This window comes from Oncorhynchus nerka, linkage group LG10, assembly GCF_034236695.1.
Source record: "Oncorhynchus nerka isolate Pitt River linkage group LG10, Oner_Uvic_2.0, whole genome shotgun sequence".
Classification (NCBI taxonomy): domain Eukaryota; kingdom Metazoa; phylum Chordata; class Actinopteri; order Salmoniformes; family Salmonidae; genus Oncorhynchus; species Oncorhynchus nerka.
This window is the reverse complement of record NC_088405.1, coordinates 9673383-9695707: the sequence shown is the minus strand read 5'-3', so window position 1 is coordinate 9695707 and position 22325 is coordinate 9673383. Positions and strand designations below refer to the sequence as shown.

Below are 22325 nucleotides of genomic sequence, written 5' to 3'. Positions count from 1 at the left end.
TAGGTCACAACAATATCTCTCTCGGATCAGGGTGTTCCTTCCTCCAGTTAGTGACCTCAGCTAATCATTGGCCAATAACAGGCAGGAACATCCTTCCCTGTGGGAATGACACAATAAATGACAATAACCCAAATGTGTTGGAAATAGAGTAGTGCTCTGCGGTCAACATGTTCCTCCAGTGGTGACCAGCTAGCGGCTACTGAGCAGGTCTTTATTTGGACTTTAAGACGGAGTAAATCCCAAAAGCTGTTCGATTGGTTTGTAACGCCACTCATCTGCTTCCAGCTCTTCAACCAAACTGGCCAGTTTCTCCATTCTAGATACCTGTTGATCTAAAAACCCAAATCAGTGAAATATGCTGTTAGATCAAAGCATTGCATTCGTTTGTAGCCGTTACCAGAGTTATTTTCCCCTAAACAACAAATGCGTCCTAAATAGCACCCTATTCCCTATATAGTGGGCTACTTTTGACCAGGCCCATAGGGCTCTGGTTGAAAGTAGTCCACTATATATAGGGAATAGGGTGCCATTTGAGATGCACATTAGGCATAAAAAAAAAAAAAAATTAAAAGACAACTGCAATAAAATAATTGAATGAAGAGACTGATGGACTTACCGTGCTTCACCTGTTTCAGTGTTGACGCCACCTGGTAGCTGAACACAGACTCACACAGAAATCTGTCTGAGCCGTCTGAAGACACAAGAGTTCATGTTCAATATCACATCAACTACTGTTACGCTTTCCTCAACTAGCACATGTTACAAGATACTGTAGTGGTAGTAGACAAGTTAGTCCTGAGATAGTTTAAACAACAAGAATGGAAACATGCCTTCTGGATCACAACCCAAACCAGCACGCACACACACATGCACACACACACACACACACACACATAGAAACAGACACACACAGAAACAGACACACATAGAAACACACACTAAACTATTAGGCTATAGATCTATTATATAACATAACGTATTATAGTATATGGTTTTGTGGTACAAACTATTTAATACCCAATCCTCTGGGCGAGCACAATCCTCAGTAATTACTGAGTAAGTAAGTAGAGGAGTTGGCTAAAACATGATATAACTCCTCACATTATGCCAACATGTGCCACCGTTCAGTTTGCTGGTGAATAAAAAGACTAGCCAAAAATAATCAACTAGCACACAATGTGTCACAAATGGCACTCTGTTCCCTAGACAGTGCACTACTGTTGACCATGGCCCTAGACAGTGCACTACTGTTGACCATGGCCCTAGACAGTGCACTACTGTTGACCACGGCCCTAGACAGTGCACTACTGTTGACCATGGCCCTAGACAGTGCACTACTGACCAGACTAGACAGTGCACTACTACTAGTTGCACTACCATGGCCCTAGACAGTGCACTACTGTTGACCATGGCCCTAGACAGTGCACTACTGTTGACCATGGCCCTAGACAGTGCACTACTGTTGACCATGGCCCTAGACAGTGCACTACTGTTGACCATGGCCCTAGACAGTGCACTACTGTTGACCATGGCCCTAGACAGTGCACTACTGTTAACCATGACCCTAGACAGTGGACTACTGTTGACCATGGCCCTAGACAGTGCACTACTGTTGACCATGGCCTTAGACAGTGGACTACTGTTGACCATGGCCCTAGACAGTGCACTACTGTTAACCATGGCCCTAGACAGTGCACTACTGTTAACCATGGCCCTAGACAGTGCACTACTGTTGACCATGGCCCTAGACAGTGCACTACTATTGACCATGGCCTTAGACATGTTGACAATGGCCCTAGACAGTGCACTACTGTTGACCATGGCCCTAGACAGTGCACTACTATTGACCATGGCCCTAGACATGTTGACCATGACCCTAGACAGTGTACTACTATTGACCATGGCCCTAGACAGTGCACTACTATTGACCATGGCCCTAGACATGTTGACAATGGCCCTAGACAGTGCACTACTGTTGACCATGGCCCTAGACAGTGCACTACTATTGACCATGGCCCTAGACAGTGCACTACTGTTATCCATGGCCCTAGACAGTGGACTACTGTTAACCATGGCCCTAGACAGTGGACTACTGTTAACCATGGCCCTAGACAGTGGACTACTGTTAACCATGGCCCTAGACAGTGCACTACTGTTAACCATGGCCCTAGACATGTTGACCATGGCCCTAGACAGTGCACCACTGTTGACCATGGCCCTAGACAGTGCACTACTGTTGACCATGGCCCTAGAAAGTGCACTACTGTTGACCATGGCCCTAGACAGTGCACTACTGTTGACCATGGCCCTAGACAGTGGACTACTGTTGACCATGACCCTAGACAGTGCACTACTGTTGACCACGGCCCTAGACAGTGCACTACTGTTGACCACGGCCCTAGACAGTGCACTACTGTTGACCACAGCCCTAGACAGTGCACTACTGTTGACCATGGCCCTAGACAGTGCACTACTGTTGACCTTGGCCCTAGACAGTGCACTACTGTTGACCATGGCCCATATGATATTAGTGCACAATGTAGGATTAGGTTCTTCAACTGGCGGCCCACGGACCGAATTCGGTCCCCCCATTTTCAATGTTGGCCAAAATAATCAAAACATCAGCTCCAAGTGATTACATTTTTTGCGAAATCTGTTCCCAAGTATTCCTATGCAGAATAGAGAGACACATCTGATCATATACAGTATACAATTAAGCAAGGTTTTATATAATATTTGACTAAAACAATCTGTTTGGTCTTCTTAAGGTCAATTTGCAGTCTACAAATGATTTCTAATTATGTTCAGGCCCCCGACCATCCACTCAAGTAAAAACAAAAATCGTCCTGCGGCTGAATCTAGTTGATGATCCCTGGTATAGGGAATAGGGTTTCTTAATAATTTTGTAATATATATTTTTATTTTATTTAACTAGGCAAGTCAGTTAAGAACAAATTCTTATTTACAAGGACGACCTACCCCGGCCAAACCCTCCCCTAACCCGGATGACGCTGGGCCAATTGTGCGCCGCCCTATGGCACAGGCCCCAAAAACAAAGCGGAAAAGAACCCCAACCCTGGCCACCCGCTTCACTGCTGTCCCACTTAACAGTGAGCCCATTAGTCCTCTGAACACCCAGTGCTTTCCAGCACAATGATCCAAACTAAGACATTCATCACAACACAATGTTTGATTTGGGGTCTATGAGGTAACAAAGGATGGGGCACCCTATCCTAATATAGTGTACAACTCTGGCACATAAGGCTCTGGTCAAAATTAGTGCACAACATAGGTAATAGGGTGTCATTTGGGATGCACAAAGCAGGGGCAAGGAGCCAGATGGCCCTTCGGGTTCAAACAAGCAGATCCTCTTGTGTGATGTGACAAAACTGGTGGTGGGTGTTGTGGGCTGACCCATTGGCAGAGCACTGACTGCTTGCTGGTAACCATGTACGTCCTCTGTTGGATGAAGATCCAACTATGATTCAAAAGGATCATGGGTCACCAACTCCAGATCAAAGGATCACTAACTACACTTGACTTGAAGCCAGATTGATTTGGGTGTGAGGGAAGTGGGGCCACTGGCGATGCGCGTTGTGGGGTGATGTTGGGGCAGAGCATTGACTGTCGCTGGTAGCAGCGCACGTCCTCCTGGAGGAAGAGCCAACTATGACGCATGGTAGCTAGGTCATTACGGGAACAGAGAAAAGTTCCAGGGACACATTGTTTATCTTGTGGGTAAAATCCAGACAAGCTACACTTGACTTGACGCCAGATAGAATAGTTGTAAGAGAAGCGTGGCTGGGCAGATGTACAGAAGGGGCAAGTATTCAGAACCACACACACATGTACAGTAGCTAACACACACACACACACACACACACACACAGAAACATTAATCCATCTGAAACACACAACATCACTGTATATGGGATATGAGCACGATTAATATTGCAATCAGAGCCAATAACAATGTTCAGAATGTTGCAGGTAGAATATACAGAACAGACATGGTTTTCGAGAACTACAAAATAATCCTCATCGCCGGTCTTATGTCTTGCAACGTTCTGAACCTATATTCCAAAGCCACTGGTGATTGGCCTGTGTCAAAGAAAGCCTACCTTCCATCATCTCCCCGGCTCCTTTGGGATAAGTGTAGAGGACCTTACGCGGGGGGATGAGTTCAGACGCGCTGAATCCAGAGCCAGTCACGGAGCTCCCACTAACCCCTCCGGCAGAGGAGGATGAGGAGGAGGCTGCCATTCCAACTGAGGAAGAGGAACAACAACGGCAAAATCATGATCACCAAGTTCAGAGTCGTGTATTGCGGATAAATACAGTGCTAAATGACCAGCAATATTTATTCAAAGTAAATTTAGCTCACGTTAGCTGAGCAGCATTAGCACAGATAGAACACGCTATACAAATCTTTGTCATTACATTAGCATGACTAGCTAGCTAACGTTGGCTAACAACACGTAGGCTAACAACAGTATGAATAATAAACTGACAGACATAGCTAGCTAACGTTGGCTAACAACACAAGGCTAACAACAGTATGAATAATAAACTGACAGACATAGCTAGCTAACGTTGGCTAACAACACGTAGGCTAACAACAGTATGAATAATAAACTGACAGACATAGCTAGCTAACGTTGGCTAACAACACGTAGGCTAACAACAGTATGAATAATAAACTGACAGACATAGCTAGCTAACGTTGGCTAACAACACAAGGCTAACAACAGTATGAATAATAAACTGACAGACATAGCTAGCTAACGTTGGCTAACAACACAAGGCTAACAACAGTATGAATAATAAACTGACAGACATAGCTAGCTACATGAAGCATAGCGCATTTACTACTGAAGCAAACTTTACGCATAATAAATCAGACAACAGATTATTATTGAAGTGATGAACCTTACCACTGGTGATGGAGAAAGCGGCAGGCTAACTTCTGCTTTTGTTTATGTTTCTGGTTAGCTACCCCAACAATAACCCCCGCTTTACGGCTTGGGCGATATATAACTCAAATGTTGATATCGGCGCATCATTAATTTGTTGCGAGCGCGGAATGTCTATCCATGCCGTTTAGAGTTCAGCGACGACGTAATCAGCTGTAATCAGTTTACGTCAAACTGCCGTATGTCGCAAAACAGCCAAAGAGCCCACACGTAGTTGGCAGCTACTATTCACTACAGTATATCTCGTTTTATTTACTGTTCAAGATAACTGCTACAATGGAAATCTTACGTCCATCATTGATCAACATAAGTGGAAGAGTATACAGAAGAAATACCATCAAAGAAGACCAGTATGAAGAGGGGGAAGAGGACGACTCCTACATGGGACCACCAGGTAGCTAGGTCCTCAGTGCTAGCCATTATACCTCAGTGGTGCTAGCTCCCTACACCCCCAGCTAACTATAGCTAGCTAGCTAGATAAGACAGATGGCTACAATACTGTACAGTACTACCAGATTATTGACTTTATTCTACTGAGACTTGACCAATTGACCACCACATTGTGTTGTGGGATGCTTGTCTCCTCTAAATGTAGCTGTCTCCTCTCCCATTTGTCCCTGCTGCACCTATTATGGAACACCAAAATGTTCTTGCCAATCTCACGAATGCACTTTGTTGTTTTGATTAGCAAGTGAACAGTTTGACGAAGAAGAAGAGTTCTGTGACAGCCACTCCATAGAACAGACTGACAAAGGTTTCAGCTGTGCCATTGATGTCCCAAGTGTTCTTTACAAGTGAGTTACAAACACCATGTAGGCCATGCGCCCTAAATGGTACCCTATCCCCTATATAGTGCATTACTTTTGACCAGAGCCCTAAGGGAATAGGGTGCCATTTGGGATGCAATTCAAGAGTCGATGACTGCATATGAGGTTGTTAGTCCATTTTAGAATCCGGGACTAGATGACCCACACTCTCGTCTCTAACGCGTGAGCTCAACATTTCCCAACCGTCCCATTACAGATCAAAATGTTGAATAAACCTCATTTGGATTTACATTACCCGCTGTCCACAGGGAAGTGTTTTTAGCCAGACATTCAGTACGCTGGTCTGTATATGGTTCTGTGACCCGCTGTCCACAGGGAAGTGTTTTTAGCCAGACATTCAGTACGCTGGTCTGTATATGGTTCTGTGACCCGTTGTCCACAGGGAAGTGTTTTTAGCCAGACATTCAGTACGCTGGTCTGTATATGGTTCTGTGACCCGCTGTCCACAGGGAAGTGTTTTTAGCCAGACATTCAGTACGCTGGTCTGTATATGGTTCTGAGACCCGTTGTCCACTGGGAAGTGTTTTTAGCCAGACATTCAGTACGCTGGTCTGTATATGGTTCTGTGACCCGTTGTCCACAGGGAAGTGTTTTTAGCCAGACATTCAGTACGCTGGTCTGTATATGGTTCTGTGACCCGTTGTCCACTGGGAAGTGTTTTTAGCCAGACATTCAGTACGCTGGTCTGTATATGGTTCTGTGACCCGTTGTCCACTGGGAAGTGTTTTTAGCCAGACATTCAGTACGCTGGTCTGTATATGGTTCTGTGACCCGTTGTCCACAGGGAAGTGTTTTTAGCCAGACATTCAGTACGCTGGTCTGTATATGGTTCTGTGACCCGTTGTCCACAGGGAAGTGTTTTTAGCCAGACATTCAGTACGCTGGTCTGTATATGGTTCTGTGACCCGTTGTCCACAGGGAAGTGTTTTTAGCCAGACATTCAGTACGCTGGTCTGTATATGGTTCTGTGACCCGTTGTCCACAGGGAAGTGTTTTTAGCCAGACATTCAGTACGCTGGTCTGTATATGGTTCTGTGACCCGTTGTCCACAGGGAAGTGTTTTTAGCCAGACATTCAGTACGCTGGTCTGTATATGGTTCTGTGACCCGTTGTCCACAGGGAAGTGTTTTTAGCCAGACATTCAGTACGCTGGTCTGTATATGGTTCTGAGACCCGTTGTCTACAGGGAAGTGTTTTTAGCCAGACATTCAGTACGCTGGTCTGTATATGGTTCTGTGACCCGTTGTCCACTGGGAAGTGTTTTTAGCCAGACATTCAGTACGCTGGTCTGTATATGGTTCTTTGACCCGTTGTCCACAGGGAAGTGTTTTTAGCCAGACATTCAGTACGCTGGTCTGTATATGGTTCTGTGACCCGTTGTCCACAGGGAAGTGTTTTTAGCCAGACATTCAGTACGCTGGTCTGTATATGGTTCTGTGACCCATTGTCCACAGGGAAGTGTTTTTAGCCAGACATTCAGTACGCTGGTCTGTATATGGTTCTGTGACCCGTTGTCCACAGGGAAGTGTTTTTAGCCAGACATTCAGTACGCTGGTCTGTATATGGTTCTGTGACCCGTTGTCCACAGGGAAGTGTTTTTAGCCAGACATTCAGTACGCTGGTCTGTATATGGTTCTGTTGGTTTGGAGTTTCAATACTTCACGCAAATCGTATGCGACGTAAACATTTTAGCACAATATGTAAACAATGGCCAAGTGTAACCGTACCAGAGACCGAACGCTGCAGACTTTTAATTTGCAGTAAGACCAAGCACTTCCAGCTGATTGCGAAGGAAACGTGGTTCAGGCGACAACGTTTGGGTACGTTTGGCTACGTGCCATGCATCAGAAGATTGAAAATACATACACACTTTGCCCGTGCTCATTTCACATACACTATATCTACAACAGTATGTGGACACCCCTCCAAACTGTCTCTGGAAGCAACGTCAGCAGATATGTGGACACCCCTTCAAATTAGAGGATTAGGCTATTTCAGCCACACCCGTTGTTGACAGGTGTATAAAATCGAGCACACAGCCATGCAATCTCCACAGACAAACATTGGCAGTAGAATGGCCTTCCTGAAGAGCTCAGTGACTTTCAACGTGGCACCGTCATAGGATGCTACCTTCTAACAAGTCAGTTTGTCAAATTTCTGCCCTGCTAGAGCTTCCCCTGTCGACAGTAAGTGCTGTTAATGTGAAGTGGAAATGTCTAGGAGCAGCAACGGCTCAACCGCGAAGTGGTAGGCCACACAAGCTCACAGAACGGGACCGCCTAGTGCTGAAGCACGTATCGCATAAAAATCGTCTGTCCTCGGTTGCAACACTCACTACCGACTTCCAAACTGCCTCTGGAAGCAACGTCAGCACAAGAACTGTTCGGGAGCTTCATGAAATGCGTTTCCGTGGCCGAGCAGCCGCACACAAGCCTAAAGTTGCAATGCCAAGCATCAGCTGGATGGGTGTAAAGCTCACTGCCATTAGACTCTGGAGCAGTGGAAACGTGTTCTCTGGAGGGATGAATCACGCTTCACCATCTGGCAGTCTGACGGACGAATCTGGGTTTGGCGGATGCCAGGAGAACACTACCTGCCCCAATGTATAATGCCAACTGCAAAATTTGGTGGAGGAGGAGTGATAGTCTGGGGCTGTTTTTCATGGTTCGGGCTAGGCCCCTTAGTTCCAGTGAAGGGAAATCTTAATGCTACACCATACAATGCCATTCTAGACCATTCTGTGCTTCAACTTTGTGGCAACAGTTTGGGGAAGGCCCTTTCCTGTTTCAGCATGACAATGCCCCTGTGCACAAAGAGAGGTCCATAAAGAAATGTTTTATCGAGATTGGTGTGGAAGAACTTGACTGGCCTGCACAGAGCCCTCAACCCCATCGAACACTTTAGGGATGAATTGGAACGCCGACTGCGAGCCAGGACTAATCACCCAACATCCGTGCCCGACCTCACTAATGCTCTTGTGGCTGAATGGAAGCATGCCCCCACAACAATGTTCCAACATCTAGTGGAAAGCCTTCCCAGAAGAGTGGAGGCTGTTATAGCAGCAAAGGGGGGGGACCAACTCTATATTAATGCCCATGATTTTGGAATGAGATGTTTGAACAGGTGTCCACATACTTTTGGCCATGTAGTGTAGCAGGAATACAAGCTGACAGAGTCAAACAGACCGACGCCCCATAATGTCTGGTTAATAATCCTCTGTGTTTATCTCCACTTCCTACCGTCACATTTAAATATCAGGTAACCATGGTAACAGCGTAATATTTTAGGCAAATTAGGTGTGTGTGTGTGTGTTTCATTAGGGCTATGTGTACATCTTCAATGAAAATCAAGGATACGGTGTACTAACCAGAGAAGTGTGTTGTTGTTGTTTTAACAGATACATCATCGGAAGGAAAGGAGAGACGCGTAGAAGACTCGAGGCAGACACAAAGACAGACATCCACATTCCAAAACAAGGAGTGGAAGGACAGATCGGTGAGTGGCGTTTTATTAGCTGAGAGCCCTCTTTCAGCCTTCTTGAAGAAGGGTCAGGCCGTACGTAACACCCTGGACCAGAGCTTGAGCCCTCTTTCAGCCTTCTTGAAGAAGGGTCAGGCCGTACGTAACGCCCTGGACCAGAGCTTGAGCCCTCTTTCAGCCTTCTTGAAGAAGGGTCAGGCCTCACGTAACACCCTGGACCAGAGCTTGAGCCCTCTTTCAGCCTTCTTGAAGAAGGGTCAGGCCTCACGTAACACCCTGGACCAGAGCTTGAGCCCTCTTTCAGCCTTCTTGAAGAAGGGTCAGGCCATACGTAACGCTCTGGACCAGAGCTTGGAGACCAGCCCAAACCAGAGGTCTATAGTAAACATACTGGTGCAACAACAATGTTTTTATTTTATTTAACCTTTATTTAACTAGGCAAGTGATTAACTAGGCTACCCTAGGCGGCAGGGTAGCCTAGTGGTTAGAGTGTTGGACTAGTAGGTTGCAAGTTCGAATCCCCGAGCTGACAAGGTACAAATCTGTCGTTCTGCCCCTGAACAGGCAGTTAACCCACTGTTCCTAGGCCGTCATTGAAAATAAGATTTAGTTCTTAACTGACTTGCCTAGTAAAATTAAAAAAATAAAAATGTTTTAAACAATGACTATAGGAGTTCACTATGCAAGCACAAACAGATCTGGGACCAGTCTGGCAAAACTCTCCTTTCTCTACCTCTGGGAATTTCAGTGGTTTTCTGTCAGCAGTCAACTCATATTAATAATTGTATTTGATTTTATTAGGATCTCTTTTAGTCCCCATTTGGACTAATCTTCCAAGAGTCCTTAAAATTAAAATACAATTTATAATACAAACACACTTTGACATATAACACACTATTACAAACATACATAATACACTAGCATAATGACCCAGTAAATACTCAATCTAAAAATATATTGATTCTTCATCTACTATATTTAAATTGTTTTTAAATAATGTTTAAACTTATATATTGAAAGGTTTCTAGTTTGCTCAGTTAATTTATTCCATTTCTTTATTGCTCTAAATCTAAATGTTCTTTTGCCCATTTCTTTTTTCTGTCTGGATAACGCATATTAATGAGTTTAGTAATAAAAGTCAGCCAAGAACGTGGTTCCAGCAACCACACAAAACTCAAGACATTATCCATGAACCTCTGCTCTTCTCCTAAGGGCTAGAATCATGGGATATCAAAAATAAAAGTCTCACATTTACAGTCACACAATAACGGTCTCGCATTGTTCCAGTGATCACTGGCTCCCAGAAGGCCGCGGTGTCCTCTGCCGTGACTCGTGTCGAGCTCCTGGTGCAGAGCTTTCGCAAGAAGCAGCCGTTCACCCACTTCCTGTCGTTCGCTCTTAACCACCCTCAGGTTCAGGATGGATTCCTGAGGTTTAAAGAGGAGGTGTTGGAGCAGTGTTCTCAGGTAAGGAAGTGTGTGTGTGTGTGTGTGTGTGTGTGTGTGTGTGTGTGTGTCAGTGAGTGCGTGCGTGGCGGATGGGAGCGATGACAATCTGTAAAATTGTGCATAATATTGACTATATTCCATTCATGTTTCTATTGACTGAATAGCTATCAGAGATCTTGGATCCCTGTTTTAGTTTCTCTGGTTGTCTGGTTCTAAGGGTTAAATTGTGCAGATCTAGGATCAGCTTCCTCTTCCTCCAATACTAATCTCAACCATTAGTGGAGGAAATGCAAAACGGACCTAAGATCGGTGTCTAAGGGCAACTTCACCCTACAGTGTTTCTCTGTGCGGTCAGTTCATCGCAGGTCTCTCTCCTCTCTTGTTAAGGACCACGGAGTAGATGGAAGCATCTTCCAGAACCCTGCTAAGCTCCATCTAACAGTCGGCACCCTGGCTCTGCTGAACGACCAGGAAGTGGCCCAGGCATGTAAACAACTCCAGCACTGTCAGGACTTTATCAAGTACGTACTGACTGACTGGGTCATGTTCATTAGGAATCAAACAGATGAAAACACACTGGAACAGGGAGGGACTATCCCTATCTAGATTGTAGGGATTGTATAGAAATATGAGTTGGAGCCAGGAACACATGTTATGTCATGTAACACACATTATGTTATGTAACTCATGTTATGTAACACACATGTTATGTCATGTAACACACGGTATGTCATGTAGTAACACGTCATGTCATGTAACACGTCATGTAACACACGGTATGTCATGTAACACACGGTATGTCATGTAACACACATTATGTCATGTAACACACGGTATGTCATATAACACACGGTATGTCATGTAACACACATTATGTCATGTAACACGCGGTATGTCATGTAACACATGTTATGTCAAGTAGCACATTATGTCATGTCATGTAACACACATTATGTTATGTTATGTAACACATGTTATGTCATGTAACACACGTGTTATGTCATGTGTAACACACGTGTTATGTTATGTCGTGTGTAACACACATGTTATGTTCTGTCATGTAACCCACGTTATGTCATGTTCTGTCATGTAACCCACGTTATGTTATGTCGTGTAACACATGTTATGTCATGTTCTGTCATGTAACCCACGTCATGTTCTGTCATGTAACCCACGTCATGTCATGTTCTGTCATGTAACCCACATTATGTTATGTCATGTGTAACACATTTTCTGTCATGTAACCCACGTTATGTTATGTCGTGTAACACATGTTATGTCATGTTCTGTCATGTAACCCACGTCATGTTATGTCATGTTCTGTCATGTAACCCACGTCATGTTATGTCATGTTCTGTCATGTAACCCACGTTATGTTATGTCGTGTAACACATGTTATGTCATGTAACCCACGTTATGTTATGTCGTGTAACACATGTTCTGTCATGTAACCCACGTCATGTTTCAGGACCATAACAGAAGGGAAGCCTCTCCTGCTGGAGGTGACAGGGATTGAGTACATGAACGATGACCCAGCCATGGTGGATGTCCTGTATGCCAAGGTCCAAGTGAAAGATGGTTCAGACAAGTAAGAGTCTGGTTCCTGGATACTCTCATGTCTCTTTCTTTAACCACAGTTTGTACCACAGTGACTCTGGCTCCTTGAAAAGCATTATATACAGTGCCTTTGGGAAAGTATTCAGTATTCAGACCCCTTGACACAGCCTTATTCTAAAATGGATTAAATCCAACAAAAAACCTCTGCATTCTACACACAATACCCCATAATGACATCACAATACCCCATAATGACATCACAATACCCCATAATGACATCACAATACCCCATAATGACATCACAATACCCCATAATGACATCACAATGCACCATAATGACATCACAATACCCCATAATGACATCACAATACACCATAATGACATCACAATACCCCATAATGACATCACAATACCCCATAATGACATCACAATACACCATAATGACATCACAATACCCCATAATGACATCACAATACCCCATAATGACATCACAATACCCCATAATGACATCACAATACCCCATAATGACATCACAATACACCATAATGACATCACAATACCCCATAATGACATCACAATACCCCATAATGACATCACAATACACCATAATGACATCACAATACCCCATAATGACATCACAATACCCCATAATGACATCACAATACACCATAATGACATCACAATACCCCATAATGACATCACAATACACCATAATGACATCACAATACACCATAATGACAAAGCAAAAACGGATTTTTAAAATTATTTGCAGATGTATTAAAAATAAAAAACTGAAATATGTTATTTACATAAGTGTTCAGATCCTTTGCTATGAGACTTGAAATTGAGCTCAGGTGCATCCTGTTTCTATTGATCATCCTTGATACGTTTCTAAAAATGAATTGAAGTTCACCTGTGGTAAATTCAATTGATTGGACATGATTTGGAAAGGCACACACCTGTCTATATAAGGTCCTACAGTTGTCAGTGCATGACAGAATGTCCTTGAGTGGCTCAGCCAGAGCCTGGACTTGAACCTGATCGATTGATCTCTAGAGAGACCTGAAAATAGCTGTGCAGCGACACTCCCCATCCAACCTGACAGAGACGAGAGGATCTGCCGAGAAGAATGGGAGTCCTGGGGAACTTCCCAAATACAGGTGTGCCAAGCTTGTAGCGTCATACCCAAGAAGAGTTGAAGCTGTAATCGCTGCCAAAGGTGCTTCAACAGAGTTCTGAGTAAAGGGTCTGTGTACTTATGTAAATGTGATATTTCAGTTTTATGTTTTTAATACATTTGCAAACATAAAAAAAAAAACAGTTTTTTCTTTGTCATTATGGTGTATTGTGATGTCATTATGGTGTATTGTGATGTCATTATGGGGTATTGTGATGTCATTATGGGGTATTGTGATGTCATTATGGTGTATTTAGTCAATTTTAGAATAAGTCTGCAACGTAACAAAATGTGGAAAAAGTCTGAATACTTAACGAATGCACTGTAAATACCATGTAGTATAATTAGTATTTTTACAGTTTACTTTTTTTAATGACAGATTTGAGTGACAATTAGTACATTAAAATGATGTTCATCGTTAGGATGTCAACAGTGTGAGAGGGTTGCTCCCAGGTAACAACAACTAACTCTTGTGTTGACTGTCTGCTGTGCAGGCTGCAGACCATTGTGGAGCGGCTGGTGGACCACTTTGTTTCCTCGGGGCTGATGGTCAGAGAATGGGACAGAGTGAAACTGCACGGCACAGTGATGAACACTCTGTTCAGGAAGGATGCTTCAGGTAGGATGAAGAAAGTGGTTTTTGTCTATGGCCATCACTGATGTGTGTTTTAGGTATGTGTATTGGAGCTTCGTCTTGAAAACAAGGACACTTACTAGAGTACACACACACACACACACACACACACACACACACACACACACACACATGTACTTGAAATGAAAATGCAAAATAAGTGTCACTGCTCTCTCAAAGCAGGCTTTCCACTGTCTAAAACTGACCCAGAGTATCCTCCTGATAATGTGAGCCTGTTTCCCTAATTCTCCTCCCACTCAGAAAGATGGACATTAAGTCAGTCACTGGACACAGTCAGTCAGCATAAAGATGGACATTAAGTCAGTCACTGAACACTGAGTCAGTCAGCATAAAGATGGACATTAAGTCAGTCACTGGACACAGAGTCACAGCATAAAGATGGACATTAAGTCAGTCACTGGACACAGCCAGTCAGAATAAAGATGGACATTAAGTCAGTCACTGGACACAGCCAGTCAGAATAAAGATGGACATTAAGTCAGTCACTGGACACAGAGTCACAGCATAAAGATGGACATTAAGTCAGTCACTGGACACAGCCAGTCAGAATAAAGATGGACATTAAGTCAGTCACTGGACACAGAGTCACAGCATAATCACATTAGTGAAACAAACTGACACCTGAACACACCACCCCATGTCAACAACACGGATGTAGCAACAACCATAACAACAATAACAACCCCTAGATTTAAAATGTTTTTAAATGTATTTTATTTAACCTTTATTTAACTAGGCAAGTCAGTTAAGAACAAATGCTTATTTACAATGACGGCCTACCAAAAGGCAAAAGGCCTCCTGCGAGGACGGGGGCCTGGGATTAAAAATATATTAAATTAAATAATAAAATGTTTATAAAAATATTTTTTATTTTTTTTATTTTTGTCAGCAACACATGATAACAACATGGTAGCAGCACAACATGGTAGCAGCACAACATGGTAGCAGCACAACATGGTAGCAGCACAACATGGCAGCAGCACAACATGGTAGCAGCACAACATGGTAGCAGCACAACATGGTAGCAGCACAACATGGTAGCAGCACAACATGGTAGCAGCACAACATGGCAGCAGCACAACATGGTAGCAGCACAACATGGTAGCAGCACAACATGGTAGCAGCACAACATGGCAGCAGCACAACATGGTAGCAGCACAACATGGTAGCAGCACAACATGGTAGCAGCACAGCATGGCAGCAGCACAGCATGGCAGCAGCACAACATGGCAGCAGCACAACATGGTAGCAGCACAACATGGTACAAACATTATTGTGCACAGACAACACAAAGGGCAAGAAGGTAGAGACAACAATATATCACACAAAGCAGCCACAACTGTCAGTGAGAGTGTCCAAGATTGAGTCTTTGAATGAAGAGATAAAACTGTCCAGTTTCAGTGTTTGTTGCAGCTCGTTCCAGTCGCTAGCTGTAGGGAACTGAAAAGAGGAGCGCCCCAGTCCCTGTTCCTGAAGTAGTAAACAGAGTTTTATTGGACGCTCTTGGGACAGACTCCTCCCTTTGTCCTGTGCTCTTGGGACAGACCCCTCCCTTTGTCCTGTGCTCTTGGACAGACCCCTCCCTTTGTCCTGTGCTCTTGGACAGACCCCTCCCTTTGTCCTGTGCTCTTGGACAGACCCCTCCCTTTGTCCTGTGCTCTTGGACAGACCCCTCCCTTTGTCCTGTGCTCTTGGACAGACCCCTCCCTTTGTCCTGTGCTCTTGGGACAGACTCCTCCCTTTGTCCTATGCTCTTGGGACAGACCCCTCCCTTTGTCCTGTGCTCTTGGACAGACCCCTCCCTTTGTCCTGTGCTCTTGGACAGACCCCTCCCTTTGTCCTGTGCTCTTGGACAGACCCCTCCCTTTGTCCTGTGCTCTTGGACAGACCCCTCCCTTTGTCCTGTGCTCTTGGACAGACCCCTCCCTTTGTCCTGTGCTCTTGGACAGACTCCTCCCTTTGTCCTGTGCTCTTGGACAGACTCCTCCCTTTGTCCTGTGCTCTTGTACACTTTCAGCTGGCCAGCCCTGAGTTGTTGGCCAGTCTCTCAGCTGGCCAGCCCTGGGTTGTTGGCCAGTCTCTCAGCTGGCCAGCCCTGTGTAAACTCATGCGTGAAAGAACTAGGGCTGGACTTGATCCACGGCCAACTGAATGAAACCCCTTGTCACTGCTGTTGGAAAACACTCTGCCCTGTTGCACACAAACAGAGTTGTGGCCAAAGAGAGAGAGAGAGAGGGAGGGAGGGAAGGTTACTGCTGGTTCTGCGCTTGTTGTTGACTAGCTCAGAATAGCTCTGAATTGCTCAGAATGCAGTGTTTTAGGTACGTCACTGCTGCATACCAGATGAATGGTCAGCATTATGTTGTTAGAATCACAGCTGTTACATAACAGACAGGGACATTGACCAATCAGGGTGGTGGTGGTGGTAAGGCTGTCATCTGTTTACTGTTGATTGTTTTTCAGAGCGAGAGTAATGATCCTAAATATCTCCCAGAACAGTTCATAGGGATATCCACCTGGTTTGAACAGTGTTGTAATAAACGGTGTGGTTGACGTTGAACTCCACTAAACCTCGTTAACACACATTTTTAGATGTTACAAACAGAGTTGTCCACCTAATACACTAGATGTGTGTTTTGTTCATTAGGGTCAAAGGACCTTTTTTCAAAGTTCACCTTTTTTGTTAACCAAATCTGTATTTTGGATGTAAATGTCGTGTTCTAAGTGTTCTAAGTGTCCAGACACCTTTTTTGACTTGGTTGTGAGGAAATATACCCCGCCAGCGATAGACTTCCTCATGCTCGTTGTGCAGTTGCAGAGGCACAGATAAAACAACCAACAAAGACTACAAAAACACCCAAATATATATATTTTGGAAACGACAACGCTCTCAGTATCAGGGTTTACCCGCCGTGCTCTGGGTTTACCCGCCGTGCTCTGGGTTTACCCGCCGTGCTCAGGGTTTACCCGCCGTGCTCAGGGTTTACCCACGGTGCTCAGGGTTTACCCGCGGTGCTCAGGGTTTACCCGCGGTGCTCAGGGTTTACCCGCGGTGCTCTGGGTTTACCCGCGGTGCTCAGGGTTTACCCGCGGTGCTCTGGGTTTACCCGCGGTGCTCTGGGTTTACCCGCGGTGCTCAGGGTTTACCCACGGTGCTCAGGGTTTACCTATCTTTTGTTGTGTGTTTTCCAGCCGAAGCCGGAGGAGGAAGGCAGCAGAACATGAAGGAGCGGGAGGCCTTCGATGCCAGGAACATATTAAAGGTCAGAGGTCAAACAACACATTTACATTTTACATTTAAGTCATTTAGCAGACGCTCTTATCCAGAGCGACTTACAAATTGGTGCTTTCACCTTATGACATCCATCAAACAAATAAACATCCTGGTGGTACCTTTTTACCTGCCTGTTGTCTGTGGAACAATACAACCTTTAGGTCTGTCTCATAGGATATAATTTCTCTCCTATATAGAGCAATAGTATGTTTTTGTCGGTTATCTTTATTCTTGACTATTACTCCCATAATATTTTGGGTGGAACGACTATTCACAGAAGCAATAGGAACATTCCAGGAACCCATAAAGCCTCCCGGGGCTTACATAATGCAGTAAGATTTAGCAGACTCACTCACTCAGTCAGTAAAATGGTGAGCAGTTCATTCAGTCAGTAAGATGGTAGTCAGTTCATTCAGTCAGTAAGATGGTAGTCAGTTCATTCAGTCAGTAAGATGGTAGGTAGTTCATTCAGTCAGTAAGATGGTAGTCAGTTCATTCAGTCAGTAAGATGGTAGTCAGTTATTTCAATCAGTAAGATGGTAGACAGTTCATTCAGTCAGTAAGATGGTAGACAGTTCATTCAGTCAGTAAGATGGTAGACAGTTCATTCAGTCAGTAAGATGGTAGACAGTTCATTCAGTCAGTAAGATGGTAGACAGTTCATTCAGTCAGTAAGATGGTAGACAGTTCATTCAGTCAGTAAGATGGTAGACAGTTCATTCAGTCAGTAAGATGGTAGTCAGTTCATTCAGTCAGTAAGATGGTAGACAGTTCATTCAGTCAGTAAGATGATAGGTAGTTCATTCAGTCATTAAGATGGTAGACAGTTCATTCAGTCAGTAAGATGGTAGACAGTTCATTCAAGATGGTAGACAGTTCATTCAGTCAGTAAGATTGTAGTCAGTTCATTCAGTCAGTAAGATGGTAGACAGTTAATTCAGTCAGTAAGATGGTCGGCAGTTCATTCAGTCAGTAAGATGGTAGTCAGTTCATTCAGACAGTAAGATGGTCGACAGTTCATTCAGTCAGTAAGATGATAGGTAGTTCATTCAGTCATTAAGATGGTAGACAGTTCATTCAGTCAGTAAGATGGTAGACAGTTCATTCAAGATGGTAGACAGTTCATTCAGTCAGTAAGATTGTAGTCAGTTCATTCAGTCAGTAAGATGGTAGACAGTTCATTCAGTCAGTAAGATGGTAGTCAGTTCATTCAAGATGGTAGACAGTTCATTCAGTCAGTAAGATGGTAGACAGTTCATTCAGTCAGTAAGATGGTAGTCAGTTCATTCAGTCAGTAAGATGGTAGACAGTTCATTCAGTCAGTAAGATGGTAGACAGTTCATTCAGTCAGTAAGATGGTAGTCAGTTCATTCAAGATGGTAGACAGTTCATTCAGTCAGTAAGATTGTAGTCAGTTCATTCAGTCAGTAAGATGGTAGACAGTTAATTCAGTCAGTAAGATGGTAGGTAGTTCATTCAGTCAGTAAGATGGTAGTCAGTTCATTCAAGATGGTAGACAGTTCATTCAGTCAGTAAGATGGTAGTCAGTTCATTCAGTCAGTAAGATGGTAGACAGTTCATTCAGTCAGTAAGATGGTGGACAGTTCATTCAGTCAGTAAGATGATAGGTAGCCCATTCAGTCAGTAAGATGGTGGACAGTTCATTCAGTCAGTAAGATGGTGGACAGCCCATTCAGTCAGTAAGATGGTGGACAGCCCATTCAGTCAGTAAGATGATAGACAGCCCATTCAGTCGGCAAGATGGTAGACAGTTCATTCAGTCAGTAAGATGGTAGACAGCCCATTCAGTCAGCAAGATGGTAGCCAGTCAGGTAGGTGATGCAACAATACCTCTGGCTCTGTTTCATGTGGATTAGCTGCCCTCTGGTGGTAAAATGTAAGAACTACAATAGTATATTCCTGGTGTGGCCTGTCTGAATGGAGCAGTGCTCTAGTCCTGGGCCCAGTTTTTCCAACGCTATCTATCTGGATTCAGCCTATTGGATAGGATTAAGTACATATAAATATTATGAATCGAACAAATGAATAATTCACTTGAATGGGGACCGTTCTGTTCATTTTGGGCTCCCGAGTGGCACAGCTGTCTAATGCACTGCATCTCAGTGCTAGAGGCGTCACTACAGACACCCTGGTTCGATTCCAGGCTGTATCACAACCGGCCGTGATTGGGAGTCCCATAGGGAGGCGCACATTTGGCGGCGCACATTTGGCCCAACGCCGTCCGGGTTTGGCCGGTGTAGACCGTCATTGTAAATACGAATTTGTTCATAACTGAGATTGAGAGGTTGCCGCCCTTTTTGCACGCCCAATTTTTCCGTTTTTGATTTGTTAAAAAAGTTTGAAATATCCAATAAATGTCGTTCCACTTCATGATTGTGTCCCACTTGTTGTTGATTCTTCACAAAAAAATACAGTTTTATATCTTTATGTTTGAAGCCTGAAATGTGGAAAAAGGTCGCAAAGTTCAAGGGGGCCAAATACTTTCGCAAGGCACTGTATATAACCAGAACCTCCATCAAAACTCTGGTCCAGTTCACAACGTGGACATGTAGAACTACGTCAAGTGTAAACAGGAGATTCACATAACAATATTAGTAGTGGTTTCCTAGGGTGTGTCGCAAATGGCTCCCTATTCACTATCGAGTGCACTTCTTCTGTTCAAAAGTAGTGCACTACTATAGGGAACAGTGTGTCATTTGGGACACACAATAACACTCAGATTAACAGTATTGTTCTAACTCTCTTGTCTTGTTCTTAACGTAGAGCTTTGGGTCGTACCATTTTGGGGAGTTTGATCTGAGTGCGGTCCAGATTTCCCAGAGGTATTCTACCGACTGCACTGGTTTCTACACCTCCGCTGGCCTTCTGAACTTCTCCTGACCACCTCTCCAATGAACGTTCCCTCAGGTACAGTGGAGCTTGAGAGAGAACACAACAGTGGTTTTTACATTGATTACCTTTACTGTAAATTGTTGTACATTTTAAGTGGTCAGTTTTCAGTCATTTACAACTTTTTTTTGACAGTTGTTTAACAGACGAGGTAAATCTCAGCAATTATGGTAAATTTCCTAAAAAATCAGAACTGTAAATCCCTCTTCAGGCAGGACATCAAAGCACTCTACTGTTGGCCAGCAGAGGGCTCTATTGGGCTTTATTATAGTGTGGTGGAGGCAGGGAGCATTCTCCTGTGTGTGTGTGTGTGTGTGTGTCACACAACACTGTTGTCTGTCCCTCCCCTGTCAGTGCTGTTGTCTGTCCCCCCCCTGTCAGTGCTGTTGTCTGTCCCCCCCCCTGTCAGTGCTGTCAGTTGTCTGTCCCCCCCCTGTCAGTGCTGTTGTCTGTCCCCCCCTGTCAGTGCTGTTGTCTGTCCCCCCTGTCAGTGCTGTTGTCAGTGCTGTTGTCTGTCCCCCCTGTCAGTGCTGTTGTCTGTCCCCCCTGTCAGTGCTGTTGTCTGTCCCCCCCCCTGTCAGTGCTGTTGTCTGTCCCCCCCCTGTCAGTGCTGTTGTCTGTCCCCCTCAGTCAGTACTGTTGTCTGTCCCCCCCCCCTGTCAGTGCTGTTGTCTGTCCCCCCCCATCAGTGATGTTGTCTGTCCCCCCCCTGTCAGTACTGTTGTCTGTCCTGTCCCCCTGTCAGTGCTGTTGTCTGTCCCCCCCCATCAGTGATGTTGTCTGCCCCCCTGTCAGTGCTGTTGTTCCCCCCCCCCTGTCAGTGCTGTTGTCTGTCCCCCCTGTCAGTGCTGTTGTCTGTCCTCAGAGAGATGTCCTGCTGTCACAGTCTGCTCAGCTCAGCTACATTCACTTCCCCCTGTCCTGCCCTCAGAGAGATGTCCTGCTGTCACAGTCTGCTCAGCTCAGCTACATTCACTTCCCCCTGTCCTGCCCTCAGAGAGATGTCCTGCTGTCACAGTCTGCTCAGCTACATTCACTTCCCCCTGTCCTGCCCTCAGAGAGATGTCCTGCTGTCACAGTCTGCTCAGCTACATTCACTTCCCCCTGTCCTGCCCTCAGAGAGATGTCCTGCTGCCCTCAGAGAGATGTTCTGCTGCCCTCTGCTTGCTTGGCATGTCATGCAGGAGGGAAATATCTACCACCGAGTGCACTTGGCTAGCTCTGTCTGTCAGCTCAAAGACACTCATTACTAGGATACTGTAGCAGCTAGAACACACACACACACACACACACACACACACACACACACACACACACACACACACACACACACACACATTTGTCCTTCTTCCTGGAGTCTTGTCAACAGCAATGATTAGACAGGGTTATGTAAATGCCCCCAGCCGTCCTGCAGAGCATCAGAACATTGATAGTGACACTGTGTTGTGTCTATAGAATGTGTCTGTTCAACCCTCCTCCTTGGCTCCCAGAGGCCTCGGAGACAGAAGAGAAACAGTCAGAAAGTATTCAGACCCCCTTTTCCCACAGATGGTTACCTTACAGCCTTATTCTAAAATGGACTTCATTGGGTTTTTCCCCTCATCATTCTACACACAATACCCCATAATGACATCACAATACCCCATAATGACATCACAATACCCCATAATGACGAACCCAAAACAGGTTTTCATTCTACACACAATACCCCATAATGACATCACAATACCCCATAATGACATCACAATACCCCATAATGACGAACCCAAAACAGGTTTTCATTCTACACACAATACCCCATAATGACGACCCCAAAACAGGTTTTTAATTCTACACACAATACCCCATAATGACGACCCAAAAACAGGTTTTCATTCTACACACAATACCCCATAATGACACCACAATACCCCATAATGACGACCCCAAAACAGGTTTTTAATTCTACACACAATACCCCATAATGACGACCCAAAAACAGGTTTTTATTCTACACACAATACCCCATAATGACGAACCAAAAA

General features: G+C 44.6%; 2 protein-coding genes across 3 annotated transcripts in view; one reads left to right on the top strand and one right to left on the bottom strand.

Annotated features, from left to right (window-relative positions):
- On the bottom strand, window positions 1–5036 carry anapc16 (anaphase promoting complex subunit 16). Its single transcript, XM_065022979.1, has 4 exons — window positions 4935–5036; window positions 4122–4268; window positions 617–691; window positions 1–332 (listed from the first exon to the last, which is right to left on the bottom strand). The coding sequence occupies exons 2-4, from the start codon at window positions 4261–4263 to the stop codon at window positions 223–225; spliced, it is 327 nt and encodes a 108-aa protein (XP_064879051.1). The 5' UTR covers window positions 4264–4268; window positions 4935–5036; the 3' UTR covers window positions 1–222.
- A 116-nt stretch (window positions 5037–5152) lies between these two features.
- The window catches only part of ascc1 (activating signal cointegrator 1 complex subunit 1), a 31453-nt gene continuing 14280 nt past the window's right edge, over window positions 5153–22325 (top strand). For both annotated transcript variants that reach the window (XM_065022977.1, XM_065022978.1), the window contains exons 1-9: window positions 5153–5367; window positions 5662–5767; window positions 9198–9295; window positions 10568–10746; window positions 11116–11249; window positions 12197–12316; window positions 13957–14081; window positions 17310–17380; window positions 20176–20319. In XM_065022977.1, the coding sequence (XP_064879049.1) occupies window positions 5250–5367; window positions 5662–5767; window positions 9198–9295; window positions 10568–10746; window positions 11116–11249; window positions 12197–12316; window positions 13957–14081; window positions 17310–17380; window positions 20176–20292 (1068 nt within the window). In that variant the 5' untranslated portion in view covers window positions 5153–5249 and the 3' untranslated portion in view covers window positions 20293–20319. The remainder of the gene's footprint in view (window positions 5368–5661; window positions 5768–9197; window positions 9296–10567; window positions 10747–11115; window positions 11250–12196; window positions 12317–13956; window positions 14082–17309; window positions 17381–20175; window positions 20320–22325) is intronic.